At 39.1% G+C, this 20,512-nt stretch overlaps 1 protein-coding gene across 1 annotated transcript in view; it reads right to left on the bottom strand.

Moving 5' to 3' along the window:
• Window positions 1-20,512, bottom strand: part of LOC122810818 (complement C3-like) — a 1,708,896-nt gene that overhangs the window by 497,039 nt on the left and 1,191,345 nt on the right. The window contains exon 24 of the mRNA XM_044082377.1: window positions 15,823-16,026. Within this exon, the coding sequence (XP_043938312.1) occupies window positions 15,823-16,026 (204 nt within the window). The remainder of the gene's footprint in view (window positions 1-15,822; window positions 16,027-20,512) is intronic.

Genomic DNA, 20,512 nt, shown 5'->3' with positions numbered 1-20,512 from the left:
TAGAGACTAGTAAACCAAAGTAGAACAAGGAGCAATATTTATATAAGAGAAAGTGTTAGAATCCATAGGTTGATAGAAAACACATACAAATTCCATGTTAAGTGCATGGTCATAATTACAGGCATGTAATCAAGCTGTGCATGGTTTTTGTCACATAGGTATACAGGTGAGGGTTACCCATGGTTAGGTGATGGGGCCAAAGTGCTGCATTTGCATACACCTTCTTCACACAGGTAGGCCTTGAACCTATGAATTTAGTGGAAGCAGTTAGGTCTTTTAGCTATGAAGGTAGTGCTTGCCACAGTTTTGGGTCTATGAGACAGAAGCTATAGTTGGTGCACTTAAGAGAGCTGCTGGGAGTCTGGAGAGTCATTCTAGAGTGACAGTAGATTTGGAGGTTATACAGTGTGAAAGTCAGATAATTTGTTTTTAATTCCCCTTCTGCTTCATTGGTTTGCCACTTACCCCATGCCCCTGTCCATTATTGGGTCTACCCACCTCTCCTACACTCCCTGCACTATATCATTTCTAAGACTGGGGCCAACACAGAACAAAAGGGTCTTTGGGATTGTGCCAGTAAGTGCTTCTACCTGGGGATATGACCTACCCCTTGGTCCTGCATTCCTCTATATTCACCTGATTTACATCTGAGGAATATTCCTCTCTATGGACCATGCCTTCCCACAAGAAATATCTAGATAAATCCCCTTTTACCACAGGATAGCCACTCCTAACCTTTCCTACCAGCACCTCAGATGCCCAAGATGGTAATCAAAGTGAGGTTGCCTGGACCATAGTTAAGGATTTATCCCTCTAATGCATGATTTTGGCTGAATTTGGATAGAATTTAGCAAAGAAGAGGGTGACTGAGTCCAGATGTAATAGTCTGAATATGAGCTGGCCAAGTAAAGGACAACTCTCTGTGTTTCTGGAAGATAGTTCCTTTAAAATAAATTTCCAGTGGGGTGTTCGTAATGTGGGTAGATAGTAATGCAGTGTCAGTTTTTTGGAAAGGGTTTGGAGGGGTATGATGTCAATGAGAGAACGTCTGTTTAGACCTGGACAAATAGAACTCCCTTACCTTTGGCAATTCTGGGAGGAGGGTCGAGGAACTAAGAATTTTTTAAGCACAAAATACAAAGTAATGCGTCTGGAGCATTTCTCCCTGGGCCTCCTCTGAAAATTGGATTTGCTCCAAGTTGGACTTTTCCAGTACCAAATGTTAAAAAAAAAAAAAAATAGCAGTGTGTATTGTGGACCAATTTTTTTTCTACATGGAGCCTGAAATGTAATGTCTGATCTAGGCAGGTGTCAAAATATTTAAAAGATAAAACTGTTCCAACATATTGTTTTAGTGTGTAATGTCTAATGTGAAAGTTTTTTTTGATACTTTTTTTGAGGGTACTAAAAATCATGGCTTTGGCTTTCTTGAAGTTAGGTAGGAGTTTTTGAAGAGAGCAAAATAGCCTGTGAGTTCAGGTTTTGTTAATGTTGCTTTTGCAGGAAAGATTGGGTCTTGCTGGACCTAATGAGGACAATTTAATCTGTGAAAAGAAGGAGTGAGAGGTGTGGTATGTCTGAGGGAATGTTATTTCTAAAGATTCAGAACAGAGGTGGTGGATGGCTAGGCTTTGTGGTGCTCCATTTTTGGTTGGCGCGGATTACTGTAAGGGATCTCATGGAATTACTGTCCTTGAAGCATCCTGGTGCTTCATGTTTGATACCTAGCTGATCAGATAGGAGAGGAGAAGGTGGAGATGCCTAGATCAAAGGCCTTTAGTAAGGTCAATAAAAGCCCTAGAGAAGCTGGATTTTACAAAAGTTGATTATCTTGTCTTGGGAAATGCGTAAAGATACTGAGAATAAACTGAAGAAGTAAAATGCTAAGGAAATGGGTCAAGGATGGATCAGTAAAGCTCACAAACAAAGGTATGAGAAAGATGCAAGAAAAATGAAAAAGCTGGTGTGGCCATGGAGATGTGAGGATAACCATCAGGACACAAGATGAGGCATAGAAGGGTTGGAAAAGATGAGACGAGGACGGACAGGAATTGTTTTAGAATGAGGCTGACACAACAGTAATGAAAAGGGTGAGGCCAAGAAGGGCAATAGTTGAGGAAGAGATGGCAGAAAGAGGCCAAGAAGGGCAATAGTTGAGGAAGAGATGGCAGAAAGAGGCCAAAAAGGGCAATAGTTGAGGAAGAGATGGCAGAAAGAGGCCAAGAAGGGCAATAGTTGAGGAAGAGATGGCAGAAAGAGGCCAAGAAAGGCAATAGTTGAGGAAGAGATGGCAGAAAGAGGCCAAGAATGGCAATAGTTAAGGAAGAGATGGCAGAAAGAGGCCAAGAAGGGCAATAGTTGAGGAAGAAATGGCAGAAAGAGGCCAAGAAGTGCAATAGTTGAGGAAGAGATGGCAGAAAGAGGCCAAGAAGGGCAATAGTTGAGGAAGAGATGGCAGAAAGAGGCCAAAAAGGGCAATAGTTGAGGAAGAGATGGCAGAAAATCTCAAGAACAGGAATGAGACGTTTTAGGAAGGTGGGGGAGAAAGAGAAGGAAGGGTAGGACAGAACTGGCTAGGAAAGACAATGATGGGAGTGAGATCTCAGAAGAATGGGAAAAACTGTGGCAGTGAATGAATATTTTTGCTTTACCTTTACAAATGATAGCAAGGCAGAGGTGCTATCCTGGGAGGAATGCATTGCAGAGTAGGGGCTATAGAATGCTGACATCAGAAGAGACAGCAAGATGGAGGGGAAAGTAAGAAGCCCAAAGACCAGATAAGTTACTTGCCATATCCTTAGAAATCTCACCTGTGTGTCTTCATACCCCTCACACACATCTTCAAAAGGATATGCTGAACAAATTGTGTATATTGGCACTAGAGAAAACCTCTAAAAGAAAACACAGACATGAAGCTGGAAGCACTTTATGCCTCCTCACTGTTAGGTCTGTTGACTGTTGCTTCTGTTAAGTTTGCTAACATTCTCCATTTTACTTTACAAAATATAAGACTACAAGAGAGTCTAAGATGGAAATTGTGGGTTTTCTGTCAAAATGATATGTCATAATGCAGTATTTTCTTGAAATGTTTTTAATTTCAGTCTTATGAATTTTTATATAGCTTAATAGTAAATGTATTAAAATAATCACCATATCTTCTAGTCTCAGAATTAAGAAAACATTTTTATGAAATTAAATGAAACAAAACTGTGCTTATAGTATCTGAAAATATAGAAAGCACATTTTTAAAACAGAAAATAAAATATACCAAATGTTTTTAAAATATGTATGCAGAATGTTTTATTCTGATGAAGAAGGGGAGTTGAAAAGTGTTGCCTTGAAGTTCCATGGATATTATTGTATAGCAACTGGTAATAAGGGATAATTTACAAATTATGTTATCATGAATATGGAATTATTGAGATTTGAAAAATGCAGAATACGTTCATCATTCCCCATAACATCTTGGTATTTGCAGACGTGCAGAGGCATTCCTGTTTTTGTCATCTGGCAGGTGATCAGTTTCTTTGGGAGAGGTCAATTGCCTCCAAAAGTTGGAAATTCCTTTGTTGGGAGAAGAAAGTATACTCATATGTGTTGTGAATGGGAAGAACCAGAGTTAACTAGTGAATAACTGTTTGTTGAAGGGATAACTGTTTGGACATGTTTTTATATATAATTTGCTTTCTTCATTTCCCGTCATGTCTCTAACAATTGGTATACTGCATTTTGATGAACCCGGAAAAAATCAAAGAAAAAAAATAATTAAACTGTCAATTTTCTATATTGTCATCCTTGAAGCTGTAGTCAAAACAACCAACAAACTTAATGATAAGGCTGGAATGGCACAAACTGCGCCTAGCACTAGGTTGAAAGTCCGAGGAATGTTTAATTTTATTGCAAGGATTACACATAAAAGAAGTGGAACAGAATGAGGCACATGACAGCCCTACCCTTAAATGTCAGTCTTACCACCAACCCTGAAGTATAATCATGAGACAAGTAGCACAAGATATTTCTAGGATGCCTCCTACTGACATCACCCAGGACATCCCAAGATGACTTTGTGCAGAGTAATATGAGTTTGATAAAAGAAGAAATAGCAGGAGTGCAAGAAGTGATAAGTGACGGCAAAGAGCAATGGCAGCATCTTGTAGTCAAGGGCAGTAGCTTGGGTCATGCCCAACAAACCCATTGGGATTAAGGGCACACTAACAAATACAGAGTTACCTAAATATTCAGATTCAGATAGCAGTGAGGCACGTTCAACACTCTGTGATGAACTGCTCCAAGGTGAATGGTCAATAAATGAAAGGTTAAACCTCCTCGACTCTTGTTTTCTTAAGAAAGCTTTTCTTTCTTGTAGTAAATCGCCAAATGATTGAGCGGTGTAAAAGGTTTGAATGAAGAAACTCAATAGAGTATGATTTAGACAGATATCAATATCAGCTGATATGCTGTCAAGGTAAGTGTTTACCTGTCTTTAATATTATGTGCAAACCTGCAAAATGGAAAAAAAGTAAAAACATTTTTAATAATAGGTTTGGACAGGATGAATATACAGTTACAACAGATATGTAAGTAATTTAAGAAATGTATGTATTTGACTACAAATACACTTTTAAAAAGCATGAATGCATGCTACAATGTTTCTGGATCTTTAGGTCTGCATGCAGTGCTGGTTATGATTGGCTACAATGTTTCTGGATCTTCAGGTCTACATGTATTGCTGGTTATGATTGGCACAGCATGCTGACATCATCGAACACTTTAAGTTCTTATGATTGGCACACATGCTGACATCATCAAACACTCCAAGTTCTTATGATTGGCACAGCCTGCTGACATCATCGAACTCTATAACTTCTTCCTTCTGAAGTATATGCAGGTGAAGGCTGACCCGTGTTTATATTGTGAATCTTAATGAGGCAACACTTTTTAGTGCATGGAGAGTGCAAAGCCAAATTTTCAGTGCTGCTGTGACCCATATACTTAGTACAGTGAAAGTGCATGTATTCAAGAGGCCCAGAAAATGCACAATACCACCCCGACATGTCCCTGGCCCCCATGTCTGGGTCTCTGCTTATACTTCTCAAGCTGTATAACTTTGTTGCCAGGGAGGTACCTTATACCTTTGTTGTATTAACTTGTGTGTTTTACAAAAAAAAAAAAAAAAAACAAGTACTTCTGACATGAAGTGTGATGGCAGCATTACAGGCAAATATCAACGGACATAGACATATATTTGTGTCATTAAGTCACATTTTGACAAAAAAAAAAAAAAAACAGAAAGAAGATACAAAGCATCCAAATATGTGTGTAGGATCTTTGCAAAAACACCACAGTCTTTTAGGTTTAGTATCATGTACTCGACTCACAGGAGGTCGAGTTCACCTGGGCGAGTTCTATATTGACAACATTATAATGTTGAAAATTGACATTACTGACTGTCCAACCTCGCCCCCTAATGGACCCATGGCAATGCTTGTTCCTGAGTCCAGAGTAGTAGGGAGGTTTGAGGTTGTGTTTGTGTTAGTTATACTGGGATTTGGCATTCCGATTTTCACAGAAAGACTTTGAGCATATGAAGATTCAACAGCCTGTGAGTCGAGTACATGATAGTAAACTATTTTTGTTATATACTATGTCTAAGTGAATAGCAGGTGTCATGAAAAAGAAGCTGTAAGATGCCAATTGGCCATTTCAGGGATGACAAGACTTTCCGCACATGCTCTTTAAATATTAGTGACAAGACTTTTCACACATGCTCTTTAAATATTAGTGACAAGACTTTCCACACATGCTCTTTAAATATTAGTGACAAGACTTTTCACACATGCTCTTTAAATATTAGTTACAAGACTTTCCGCACATGCACCTTAAATATTAGTGACAAGACTTTTCACACATGCTCTTTAAATATTAGTTACAAAAGTATTTCAAACCGAAGAACTTGTAATCAGTAGTATAGTGATTTGCTTCTCCCACTTTGTCTATAATCTCAGATTCTGGATTGAAAAAACAGAAACTAAACAATGGGGATGTTTTATTATAATTAGTTGAAAATTATAAGGCAGCTCATCAACAAAGAAAAAAAAGGTAGTCAGCCAGTCTGTCACTATACCCCTCAAGGGAATGCAAGGAAACAAGAGGTCACCATTGACTACATGCAAGGGTGGTCTCTAGACCAGAGGTGGATGCCATCACTAGCAAAAAAGAAGCACATTCAGATCTTCTGTCCATAAAAAGGTAAACAGTTATGTTCTTTGACTCACAAGAATATAAGGAATATTATAGGTAAGCCATTATAGATAACTACAAATCTGAAAGCTTTTGAGGCTTTGACAGACAATGGCAGTGGACAGGCTCTGGTTCACACAACTGTAATTAATACTACTGATTGGTTCACAAAGTTGTAATTAATACTACTGATTGCTTCACACAGCTGCAATTAATACTACTGATTGGTTCACACAACTGCAATTAATACTACTGATTGGTTCACACAGCTGCAATTAATACTACTGATTGGTTCACACAGCTGCAATTAATACTACTGATTGGTTCACACAACTGTAATTTATTTATTTATTTTTTTTATTTATTTTATTTTATTGAAAATAACTAGTATTTATTTTTTTTATTTATTTTATTTTATTGAAAATAACTAGTAATTAATACTACTGATTGGTTCACAAAGTTGTAATTAATACTACTGATTGGTTCACACAGTTGTAATTAATACTACTGATTGTTTCACACAGCTGCAATTAATACTACTGATTGGTTCACACAACTGCAATTAATACTACTGATTGGTTCACACAGCTGCAATTAATACTACTGATTGGTTCACACAACTGTAATTTATTTATTTATTTTTTTTATTTATTTTATTTTATTGAAAATAACTAGTATTTATTTTTTTTATTTATTTTATTTTATTGAAAATAACTAGTAATTAATACTACTGATTGGTTCACAAAGTTGTAATTAATACTACTGATTGGTTCACACAGTTGTAATTAATACTACTGATTGCTTGCATTCCCTTGAGGGGTATAGTGACAGACTGGATGACTACCTTTTTTTTCTTTGTTGATGAGCTGCCTTATAATTTTTATACGACTGATTGGTTCACGCATCTGCAATTAATACTATTGATTGGTTCACACAACTGTAATTAATACTACTGATTTGTTCACACTGCTGTAATTAATACTACTGATTGGTTCACACAGCTGCAATTAATACTACTGATTAGTTCACACAACTGTAATTAATACAACTGATAACTTGAACAGTTAAACAGTGGATATAGCATGTAATGCAAGCAATCATCTATTAACAATTATGAAAGAGAGAATATCAAACAAGGGCATGAGCTATCAATTTTATAGATAGTAAAAAATGGAAAATATTAGTTCTGTTTTCAGAACTTGTAGTAACAGCTCCTGTAACAGTTGCTATTTAGTCTGGCAACATATCTCTCGGTACACTACACTCCCGGAAACATATTTTAAAGACCTATTTCCTTTCTAGAATCTCATATTTGTGTATCCTAAAGTAAGATACACAAAGCACAATTCATGACCCCATCTCCATGCCTCAGAGATATCAAGCCCTGAATGCACCCTAGGGGACAGGTTCTTCACCAGGAAGTTGGGTATGTGAGGTATGACACGCGGTGCTGCTGAAACATACAAACCGCTGAGGCGAGTGGTTAAGAGAGTTGACAGCTGGAACAAACAGGCCACTCCTTAGCACTTGCCCCTCCCTCCTCCCCGAGGAATTATGGGCAGGAGGAGTCTCACTCTGAAAGAGGAACAAATGAGTGCGTCAGGTCTCGAAATGATAGCTATTGGGCCAATCATACAGAGTCAAAAAAAAAAAAAAAAGCACTGCCTGACACTCAAATACTAGCTCGCACTTTTCAGAATTAAAATTCCATTTATTAACACACTTAAAACACAGATAGATGTTTATAGTAAAGATGCAGATATTAAAATAAAAGGTTTTTAGTGGTACCTTGACAATTTAGAAAACAAAACTCATTGATCCTTCTCACAAGTCACCGCTGGAATAGCAATTAGGCCAGGTACCATATGTTAAAGATACACACCAGCTATGGATGCTGAAACCAAGAGGTACATAAACAGTGTTCTGAATATCAGTTTATTGTCAGTAAGCTTCAGAGGAGAGCTCCCTTAATCAACATTACACTGGCCAGAAAAATATTTCATTGAAGAGGTTCAGATGTTTTTGAGTTCTACTGAAAAATAAAAATGTAATAAATATACGTTGTTAACTCATGACTGTCTTACAGTACTGATAACTTCATTAATATTATTCTGCCTAGCATGAGAAATCATTAAACTTATCTCTGCTGTTGGCATATCAATTACATTTTGTCTCATCAAGGAACTCATTTTAATGTGGAGCTTTTCTCCCCGGGCCTCCGCTGAAAATGGACCTACGTCCAGTCGGACACTCCAGGCCAACAGATATAAATAAATAAATAAATAAATAAATAATGTCATGACCACTCTCATTTCATTCAGCTTTTAAAAAGGATCTATTTATCCATGAAACTTTTTTAAACGGCAAGGTAACATCTTTTGCAGATTGGATCTATGTACATAAATGCTGTTGTGTAACTGTTGTTTCATGGAGGGATCCCTCTCTTGTTTTTTTGCCATCTTTCTTTGAGCTAAGGCTTATCATTATCCACTCAAACAGTATCTACTAGAAGATTCCGTTTTATATTGCAGACGTCAATCCCCAAGAGATTCTTAGGTTAAACTTGGCATGCACCAAATTCTAGGTACCTTATATCATACCACTTCATGCTTTTTATAAAATTAGCTCTAGCTATAACCACAGAATTTATGCTAGACCCATGGTCCTCCTACCTGGTCCATTCACAAAGGAACTTTAAAGCATTTCAAGTCACGCTTTGAATAAGAATAGTTTGAGGCGTAGCCACAAAATTTTAGCTAAACCCTTGGCCTTACTAGCTGATCACTGCATATAGGAATTTATAGATTAGTACTAGGCCAACTGTCCTTATGGACCATTTCAAGGCTAGCCAATTACTGCATGTGAGAATCATACACTGTACCTTGGGTTTGTAAGGTAATCACCTTAACCATTAAGCCAACCTCCCACCTCAATAGTGCATTAACCGGAAATCAAACCCAGGTCAACTGCTTGAAAGGCAATTATGCCACCACTATACCACATAAACAATACTAATAATATATGCATGTCCTGGATTCAAACCCTGGGCCATCTGTACTCTACTCTAACACCCTACACATGTCCCCACATGCATCTTAATTTAACATTTTTAATTTAAAAAAAACATGGGTTTTACCTAATCAAAATAACAGCTGGGTAAAAGGAATTATTTAATTAATTTTTAATGTTCTTATTAATTATCCTTGACTAGGAACTCATAGACCAGTCACCTTGCTGAATTTCCATGAGTCAGCTCACTAAGGCATGACCATGCTGCAGGAAATGGCACACATCCTATATAGTATTTTTCTGAAGTTTACCTGCTAGAGAAAAGTTAAAATTCTTATTGACAAAGCATTATTGAAAAGCTTTTAGCTGGTATCTACACAACCTGGCAATGTTGTCTTCCATTTCCTCAACTAGCGTTTACCATTTCACCTTGGACCCACTTAGCAGTTTGCCCCTCTGGAGCTAAAAGTTAGACACATGAGCCACATGGTCCATAACATAACTGGCAAAAACACCATGGTGACATATGATGTATTATCCCATAAAATTAAAAAAAATACACTTATAATCCACTACTAGCCTTGAACTAAAAAAGATGAGACAGATCTAAAGAAGCAGAGACACAAACACCGCAGCATCTCCATCCTAAAATAATGGCTATCCAAGATAAGGCTAAAACTCTAGACACTGATCAATGATTGCAAGAAAGGAAAAAGGGTACTCTAAGATTTATTTTGGTAAATACATGGTTTTGTGTGGTCGCGTGGGTTTCCTCCGGGTGCTCTGGTTTCCTCCCACATCCCAAAGACATGCTGTAGGTGGATTGGACACTCTAAATTGGCCCTAGGTGTGCGTGTGTGTGTGTTTGCCTTCTGTGGAAGGTTGGGCACCGGGCTGGCAACTCGACACCGTAAAACTCCACTGCCAATCATGAGTGGACAGATGATCCACTGTGGTGTCCCCTATCCAGGAAAAGCTGAAAGAAGAAGAAGAAGAATATTGATGGTAATTGATTGCTTTGCATTATAATCGATTGGATGTGTAGGTAATTGACCTGCACTCTTATAAATTGTGTATGTAAAAAGAAGGACTAATAGTCACAAAAGGGTTAAGCATTGTAAGGAGAGCACGTCCCATGGCCACTCCTTTAACAGAGCCTCATCTCCACCCCCCCCAGGGGAGGCCATGCCCAGGGAGAGATGAGTCTAGGGAACACCTCATTTCTAAGTCATATAAGCTCATGAAGGATCCTTAGTTAACTATTAGATTCAAGCAGCTCTCATCTGTTTCAGCAAGCAATAAAACATTTTCAAGACACACATGGCTCCTGAGATTCTTTTAGTTTCAGTAGGTTAAGTTTAATAACTTCAGTAAATTTCTGTGGACTGCAAGAAATTGGGAGTGAGCTTCCCCTCTGAATAAGAGCGCCACCAGGAAAATAGAAAGAAGCTACCTTAGAAATCAGCACCACCCCTATGGTGACTAGACACCATCACTCATTGCAAAAAAGCTATAGATTTTCTTAGTTTATTGCTGTTATTCTTACCTACTAACCCTCTAGGAGGTGTGTGATCTACTGCCGCATAAAAATCAAGACCTGGGAGGCACACTTTTACATTAAACGAGGGAACTATTCCATCACTATATCATCTACAGTTAAATAAACTGGAAGAATGCAACAATCAGACACTGAAAAACATGCTGAGACAGTTTGTGAATGATGACAAAAAACATATAAAAGTTCCTTTCTTTTCATATTACTGGTCTGCAAAGAAGCACCATAAATTAGTACTTGGTTCTCACAGTTTGAATTAATTTATAGACATAATTACCATGAGGTTCTATTTCAGTCAATAAAAAGTCAGATAACCCGTCATCAGTGCAGCCAGATATTTCATTACCAGAAAAAGCATTATTATTACTGTAGAAAAATCTTAAGCAATTTATGGTAACTGACAACAAATATTATATAGTCACAGCAGAAACACAAAATTCAGTATGACAAAACTGCTAAGCAGAGTGGATCTCTACTGAACTGTTGGCAATCATAATGCTGCGAATAAAAATGACTAGAAATCCAGTAGGAGAGTAAATCTTCAACATCGCTCTTCTCCTTTAAACTTCTTTTTCACAGGGGGGCAAGCCTTGTTGCACCCCTCAATGTGCTCGGTCACTAATCTCAGTATCCTTACTGCTCTGTCACTACTCTCAGTATCCTACTTGCTGCTAAGAGTGGCCTGTGTCTGGCATAGGGGGCATTTTCTGACCCATATCTGATGGATTTACTGCACATCAGCAAATCAAATGGCATCAGAAATTCTTGATCTCGGGTCTAAACCACGTCTGCAACAACAGCAGAAAAGTTTGGAGGGACAGTTATATCTTGCAGAGGATACCTGTGCTGTGGAACAGACTTCACATCTACATAAAACAAAGTCCATCCCAGTCCATATTAAAGCACAACTTAGAACTATGGATGGAAAACAGAAAATTTACCACAGGACTTCCCAGTGTACTACTAATGGGCAGAGGCATTTTGTAAATGCTTTTTCCCCATGCATGGGTCCCCTCAAATTATTTATTTATTTACATTTATTTTCTGGGAAAGTCTGACTGCATACAGGCCCATTTTTAGTGGAGGCCCGGGGAGAAAAGCTCCACAGTACAATAGAATGCAGTACATGACAGAACAAAATATAGAACATACAATTGATTTTAATGCATAATAGGTTAGAAATTAACAGTTTTAGTTAGTACAATAGACAGTCATTGAGGTACATAGTAAAAGCATTGAGGTACATAGTCAAAAACTTAAAAAAATAAAGTTTTTTTTTTTACCAGTATCTGAGTTTACAAGCTTTTTAGAGCAAATCTGTTTACACTTATCTGAACATGTGACACAATTAAATTTAACCTGGAATGTAACATGAGCATAGCCAGTTAGTTAAGCAGTGGGTTTTAAGGAGTTTTTTGAAATGATTGAAGGAGGTGCTAGAAGTTATATGGGTTGGTAGTGTGTTACAGGTTTTGGCAATGGCACTGGCAAAGAGTGATTTACCAGCACTGTCTTTATGTTGGATGACAGTTATTAGGTTCTGACTGTTAGATCATACAGCTCTAGTGGGAATGTGGGGCTGTATTAAATGCTGAAGTGCTGGGGTTAACTCTGGGAGGTAGTAGAGCTTGTGAGCTATAGAGAGTTGATTGAGCATGAGTATATGAGGCAACTCAAGCCAGTTAAACTGTTTTAGGGATATACAGTGGTGGGACCTGTAAGAAGCACCAGATGCAAACTTGGCAATCTTATTATAGCAAGATTCCATTTTATTCAGTTTGGTTTGGTGTAGATTAATCAAGATGGGAGAGGCATAGAGGAGGGTGGATAGGAGATGAGTCCTAGCGATGGTGACTTTGGTATGTTTAGTCATAAACTGTTTGTTCTTGTAGAGGAGGCCTAGCTTTTTATTAACTTTCTTGATGGTTTGTGCTATGTGGATGTCGAATTTCAGGTTATTGTCTATCCAAATTATCAATGGCATGATCTCAGTTATTCTCATTAGGAGTAATGTACATTAATTGACCATAGACTGGGTAAGGGAAATCTCTAATAAAATGGGAGAGGTTAGTTTGAGAACAGAAATGGAAACTGGCTCGGCTTACAATGGCTCACAAGGGTAGCTAGTCTTATACTCACCTATGAACCTATATGACAGTCAAGACCAGTAAATTATTTAATAGAATTAAGTCTTACTAAGCAGTAGACTTACCATATTAACTGTAGTAATCTCTGAAAATTAAATGAACCCAGATAAACGTCTGAGAAGGAAACTAAAATAAAAAAACACTGGTTTACTCTTCCTTAAAGAACCCGTAAACCTAAAGCTTTCATAGTTTGTGACCTGCTACCAGATACTTAAAAAGTAATAAATAAAGAGGTCCTTAATACAAGTGACGAGCTATTTGATATGACACCTGGAAAAAATGTCCTGTCGACTGTTCATTGAGAACAAACTCAGTGAAGCTCTAACCCAGTGAGCACATCTCAGAAAACCTCAACGCCACGATTGCTGTCTTCGGCATGAAATCACTGTCACTGCAATTGCTATGTACTTGCAGGTGATTCCTTTCATCTTCATCTTTGCTCAGCCACGGAGTTGATCTACAAAGGCAGGCGGCGTGTTCGGGTGCAGAACTGCTTGCCCCCTGTAAAATAACACTTTCTTGTAATTATTTTACAGTGATGATTGCCAGACTGATATTCATCATTAACTTGTAACTCGACAACTCATTGTGGAAGCAGAAAGGATTCTGCTGCTCACAAATCAGAGTCAAGTCTCTGATAAGCTCAAGTCTCAGACAACGGGAAGGCCACATTACTGTTCTGAAGCAGTAAGACAGAATGTTGTTAATCTACTACAAACCATATCTCATCAGGGAATAAAATAAAATGTTTTCTCCCACAGTGATTGTATACAAACCTACTAATCATACAGGGTTATTATTTGATTTTTAGGAAGTTGAAACAGGTCTGGGTCTTATGAACATCAGAAGGACTGCCTTCCAGTAAACATGTCAGCATACTGGAGCTGTTAGATATTACTGCAGATTCCTCACTAGAAGAATTAAAAAAAATGTTTCCATAACATCTTTTGGAACTTTATTGTTCATTTTCATAGTCTCTTGGTTTCATAGATTACTGGTTAATTAAATTGACTAATGGATTACATTTTGTAAAGCCATACTGATTATAACATTGCAAACCTTGGCAATATCCTAATTTTCAGTAACAACTTTTCCATGTATTTACATCATATTCAAAATGTTTTAGACTCCCTGTTTTTTATTCATTTGTTAATCAGGTAAGCCTCATGGACAAGTGCCCCTCAGGATCTAGGAGCATAACCTGGTAAGTAATCAATCAAAGTCACAAGATATACAAATAGTAGTGAATGGAATCAAACCCTGGACCCTGATTACAGGGAGCAATGTCTTAAGAGCTGAGAACCTTAATCCTTTCTGCTAGCTGTGTGGCTAGTTTAACAATAAATCCACTTGATTCTTCTTTTGGACAGACCTTAATAACATTTTGGAGTCAACAAATGGTGTCGTAGTTCTAAATATAGAAATTAGAAAAGTTGAACAATAATACAAACCCAAACAAACAAACATCAAGGCACTGACTGATTCAACAACTTATAACCAATCATGATTTAGCAAGTTACAACCAAAGCTTTACAGCCAATTTTTGTCATTATAATGACCCAAATCATGAATCTCATGAGTCAACCCAGCAAAAGCAGTTGAATGCACCTTGCCAAAAAGTACAAATAATTCATTAGGGCCACAAGATCTTGTCAGGTGCCCCACAGAAATGGAGTGCACAAGTAGCCGATATTCTAAAGTCTGATCACAAAAGTACAACTGCTGTGAGTTTCATGCTAACACTGTGACTGCAGTATGTCACAGAACTCCTCTGACTCCAAGGTAAAATAAACTCAGAGTGAGAATATATAAGTAGCTGCGGTGTGGGGGGGTGAAGTCCCGCATGCTGGGGAAGAAGAGGGAGCAAAGCCCTGCAAAAGCATTTATAAACAGAGTGAGTTTCCAAGTTCTACTTTTATGCAAGGCATTACCCTTTTTGGAAACAGTTTTAACATTTATCAGTTTGCTTTCCACTTTAGTCATGGAGACATTCTTTATTAACACTGTAGTTACCCAAACTTTCATAACCATATTTTGTTTACGGGAAAATCATTAGCAATAATTATTGGCTATAATTCTTTTCAAGAAATGTTTAAAATGAAATGTCCTAAAAAAATTGTGTATGCAGATAAATACATGCAAATTAGTTTGTACCTCTAGAGCTTGGAACTACAGAAATATGCTCATATTTACGATAATAAAAAGAAACAAGTGTCATTCCTTAAATGTTTGTGGAGTAACCATTGGAATAATTTGTTAAGATATAAAAAGAAGCATCAGGTAACATAAAATATTATATTAGCTGACTGGATTTAAAAAGTAAGTTGTTTTCAGAAGAAATTCTATGAATATTTCTACACAGGGGCACATAATGAGGGGTAGTTCATTATGTTACTCTGGATACAATGTTATTCAGGTCTTAATAGAGGAAACAAGCTCTTCTTTCATCCATATCTCCTATTAAAGCTTAGGAAATCTTTGCACCTGCAGATCTATGAATTTCTACCACTGAGAACTGTAAGGCAAGTCACATTTTCTTTGCCAAGAATAAAGGCTGTTATATATTCAGCAGGAACAGAGAAAAACAGAGACAGACAGGTAGAGAGAAAGACATTAAGTACCACGTTTGCTCCTTTCCAGCCACGTTTGCTCCTTTCCAGCCACGTTTGCTCCTTTCCATTTACTTTAGCTGATATGTAGCTGCTGTGTATTTTGACAAAAGTGTAAGCCTTTACTCAGAATAAGTCAAACACAAAGGAACTTAAACTGTCAGTTCTGAATTCTTATCCAATTCCCAGCCATTAAATTATTCTCAGCAGCTCACTGCATTATGTTTTTGGATAATACAAAGAGACAAACATATGCTTCTACCTTGTGTTATGAAATTGATGGCATCTGCCCTGAGTTCCACTCCAATCTTGTCCCACTGGTTTGTGCTGTCCAGGTAATGTGTTGCAATAACAGTCGGGGTCATTGAGATCATGTTCTGCTCCCCACACCCATACGGCACACGAATGAGGTGTTTTAGGTTCACTGCATCAATGGAGTTTTCAACCATTTCACCAATGATGTCTCCTGTTAAGAATTTGATAAATTCAATAATAAGAAATGTCAACAAAGAAAGGATACAGTTCTACACATATTTTGACCAGAGTTCAAAGAAATATTACAAAAGATACAGAAAAGTTTCTAAAAAATCCAGTTGTTGCTAAAGAAAGCTAGTTACTGAACTAAACTCAAGTCTCCAAAGCCACTATCCAGTGGTGTGAGGATCCCTTACAAGATACACAGTAAACTGCTGCCATGAACATCTAGGTAAATGTGTTATTACCAGAGAGATTGTAATATCCTATCTGACAGCTTTGTTGACTCACTGCTGTTACAAGAAACTATCCTTTATCTTATTCATATCACTGTCCACTCTCTATCAGATTGAATCTAATGCCTTTGGTAGTACAACTACAAGACAGAGTTAGCGTAAGTTACAAGCACCAGTTACAGGAGCAAGGAAGACATAGACATCCACAAACAACACTATTACAATTCAATTGTTCATTGTGGGATCTCAGTCCTGAAATGGTTGCGATAATGGAGCAGCATAGAGTTACCAGCATGCACCCTGCTTCAGTGTACCAAGGCAACTCGATGTTAGCAAACTTAACAATAAACTGTTCCCTGCTGCTTTGTAGGACAAGTTTTCAGTCCTCTTCTGGGGTATTCAGCATACATACCCCCACTTTGGGTTATTCTGAATTACATCCACCCTTACCACAAGATCCAGGTACAGATTCTTAGTTTTAGCACTTGAATTTGCTTATTCATGCTCAGCACATGTTCAGAACTTGTTAGCACTAAATAAGCTACAAATTACTACAGCACTCAACCTTCCTCTTTACCTAGAGGAAAACAGTTTTTGTACTTACTTTCCTCACTTGATTAGAGAAAAACAGCTCTTATACTCACTTTCCTCACTTGTCTAGAGGAAAGTAGTTTTTTATTCAGGCATGTCCAAGGGTCAGCCACCAGTGTTCTCTCCTGTCTTTCTGATGAATCTGGGCATCTTGGGGCAATGTAGCAATTGCCTCATGAACACAGACAACCCTCTCCTCCTATCATCCAGCACCACAACCTGTGAGAGATGCACTTATCTAGCCAAAATGGAGGTAAAGCTCTCTCCAACCAAGACTGAACTTGACAGTCAAGAGGAGAAGGTAAACACTTGCACCACACCACACTCATCACATAGTCTCACTAAACCAACACCACCAAAATCCACACATAGAAACACAACATTTGCAGCAGCTCTCAATAATAATCTGCTCAAGCAACAAAGACCTCCAAAGCAGAAATGCAAGCAACCTCCACTCCCCCCAACACAACCCAAATGACACATAGCCCACAGACTCAGTGTGCCGTTCAACCACAGCCCATAAGGCAAAACAACGTACCCAACACACTAGTCATAGGTGACTCTATAGTCAGGTACACTGATGTCCCACTCACCAGGCTAAACAAGGAGAAGGTTACTGTCAGCTGCCTGCCAGGTGCCAGGATCTGCCACATAACCCACACACTCAAGTCACTCCACAACAAGTACAAATATGACTCTGTCATTGTCCATGTTGGTGTGAATGACCTGAGACATACCTGCCTAGACTACATGAAAAGAGACATGTAAGAGCTCTCCGATCTTGTAGCCCAGGCATATATGACCCTAGCCCTGAGTAGCATCCTGCCATTACCCAGAATGATACCGCAGTACAAGGACAAAACGATTGACTTCAACAATTGGCTAAGCTTCTGGTGTCATTCTAAGGGGATCCAGTATCTGTCTGTCTGGGACGACATGGTCAACATACCACAATGCTTTGCCAGAGATGGTCTGCACCTGTCACCCCTGGGAGTCCGGATACTGGCTAAGGCTCTTGTTGCCCCTATAGTGCCTTTTTTAGGCAAGGTTCAAATGACAAATTCACCACCATAACAGGAACAGGCAAGCAAAAACTGAGGGTAATGCTACTCAATGCTAGAAGTCTAAACCTCAAAATGCACTCCCTCGAGGCACTCATTAAAATGGAGAACATTGATATCTGTGCAGTGACTGAGACTTGGTTCAAGGCTCCAGAGAGCACCCCTGCATTACCAGGCTATAACTCATACCACACTTTTTGGCCATCCAGCCTGGACCAGAACACCAAAGGTGAAGGTGTGCCCATATTCATTAAGGATATCCAAACCTCCAGGCTAGTTGCTCAGCATAATGCATCTGAGGTTATCCAAGTGCAACTAACTCTGGGCAAAACTGCAATCCAAATTGTAACTTGCTATGGATCCCCCACCATGCCCCAGGATTCCCACTCCTCTTTTCTTGATATACTGGAAAATATTAGTGTTCAACCAAACACCCTAATAATGGGTGATTTCAACTACCCCACCATTAACTGTGAAAACTACTCATGTACCAACTCCTTCACTCAACGCTTTCTGGAATTCATAAATTCTAATGCCCTGGAACAACTTATCCACATTCCCCCCAGGGGCAACAATATCCTAGACCTAGTCATTACCAACATGAGTGACCAGTGTTCCACACCTTAAGTCAACTCCTCGTTGGTCAGATCTGACCATAAGCTAATCATCCTAGATATCCACATCCCACCCCACCCCCCATTAAGGAAATCACGGTAAATAATTTCTCCAAAGCCAACTTCATGCTTCTTGAAACAGAAGTGGTGAACTTCAAAACACCCATGCAGATGGACAATACAGTTACGACTGCTGAATCCTCCACAGATGCACTCTATAAGCACTTACACGAGTGCATGGATCGTGTTATCCCAAACAGAACCAGGATGCTATCCTCCAAAAAAAGGAAGCCAATCTGGTGGCCCCCTGCCATAAACAAACTCTACAACAGAAGAAAGAAACTGTTGCAAAAGAGAGTAAAATCCCATGAGTGGAGGAGTTCCCTAGTCAGCCTCAGTAAGAAGTTGAGATCCCTTATAAGATCCTCCAAAGCTAGCTACAAAAACAAAAAAGTCACTGATTCTAGGGACAACCACAAATCATTCTATAGCTATGCCAAGAATCTCAATGGCATCACCCAGATCTGCTGTATGTTACAGCACAGCGGCATGAAAATTACAGAACCAACTGATATTGCCAACATCCTGGTAGTTAGGTTCAGTGCTGGCTTTACCCCCCTCTCACCCCCTAATGGGCCCATATCTATACAGGAAGAATGCAGAGTCCCTGTAATCACAACTACGCAGGTAAAAGCTGCACTCTCTAAAGCCAAAAACAAAGCATCCATGGGACTGGACAACATCCCAGGCTGCGTTTACACAAACTTCAGAATGAACTGGCTCGCCACCTAAGCACCATGTTCAATCATAGTCTCACATCAGGCTTTGTGCCCACTGAATGACGCACAGCAACAGTTATCCCACTCCACAAAGGGGGAGCCAACACTGATCCAGGTAACTAACGCCCTATTATCCTGATGAGCCTGGTCTGTAAGGCCATGGAATGTATCATCATGGAACTCATAACCAAAGACATCGGTAACCTCCAAACTCTGGACCCCACCCTTTTTGGGTTTGTGAAAGGCAGATCATGCCTCCTGAACCTGATCAACTTCTTTGAAGCAGTCAACAAAGCTGTAGACGAGGGTAAGGTGGTTCACACAGCCTATCTTGACCTCGCCAAAGCTTTTGACACCATCCCCCGTTCTGGAATTATAGCTAAACTCACTAAACTAGGTATAAATCCCTATGTCACAAGATGTGTTTCCAAGTGGCTCACTGACAGAATCCACACTGTGAATTAGCAGACTCCAAATCCGACTTCAGAGCACTGACAAGTGGAGTACCACACGGTTCAGTCCTGGACCTCTCCTGTTTGTTATCTACTTCTCTGAAGCACAGGCTAGCACAGAAGGCCTTTGGCTAATGAAATTTGCAGATGACTGCAAACTAGGAGCCATAGTTGAGTTCCCAAATGATGTGGACATCCTACAGAAGGGCCTCACTGAGACAGATGCCTGGTGTCAGAGGCATGGCCTCAAGCTCAATGCCAAAAAGTGCATTGTCATCTCCTTTGGTAAAAACTCTGTATCCATGAACTACCACATAGGCAGCAGTCTACTTAACCCTGAATGTGTGATAAGAGACCTGGGGACCCAGGTGGACAGTAGTTTCTCCTTTGATAATCACATCACCACAGTAGTCAGGAAATCCTTCTACATGGCACACCTCATCACAAAAGGGTTCTCATCTAGGAAAAAAAGAGGTCATTGTTACCCTCTACTTGACACTCATTAGACCCATTATAAAGTACAATGCCCCTTTTGGACTGTACCTCACAAGACATCTGCAGCAGCTGGAAAGGCCACAGAAGTACCTCACAAAGAGGATTACTGGCCTCAAACAGATGCCCTACACTGACCCTCTCAAAAAAACCCCGTTTTACTCCGTAGCATATTGCCTACTCCCAGGTGATCTCTGCCTAACATATAAAGCTATGTCAAACCCACAGCTGTTGGACATGCTACACCTAAAGA

Source organism: Protopterus annectens, chromosome 9.part0, assembly GCF_019279795.1.
Source record: "Protopterus annectens isolate FY-2018-M chromosome 9.part0, PAN1.0, whole genome shotgun sequence".
Classification (NCBI taxonomy): Eukaryota; Metazoa; Chordata; order Ceratodontiformes; family Protopteridae; genus Protopterus; species Protopterus annectens.
The sequence above is the reverse complement of the archived record's forward strand: the minus strand, read 5'-3'. Positions and strand labels throughout refer to the sequence as shown.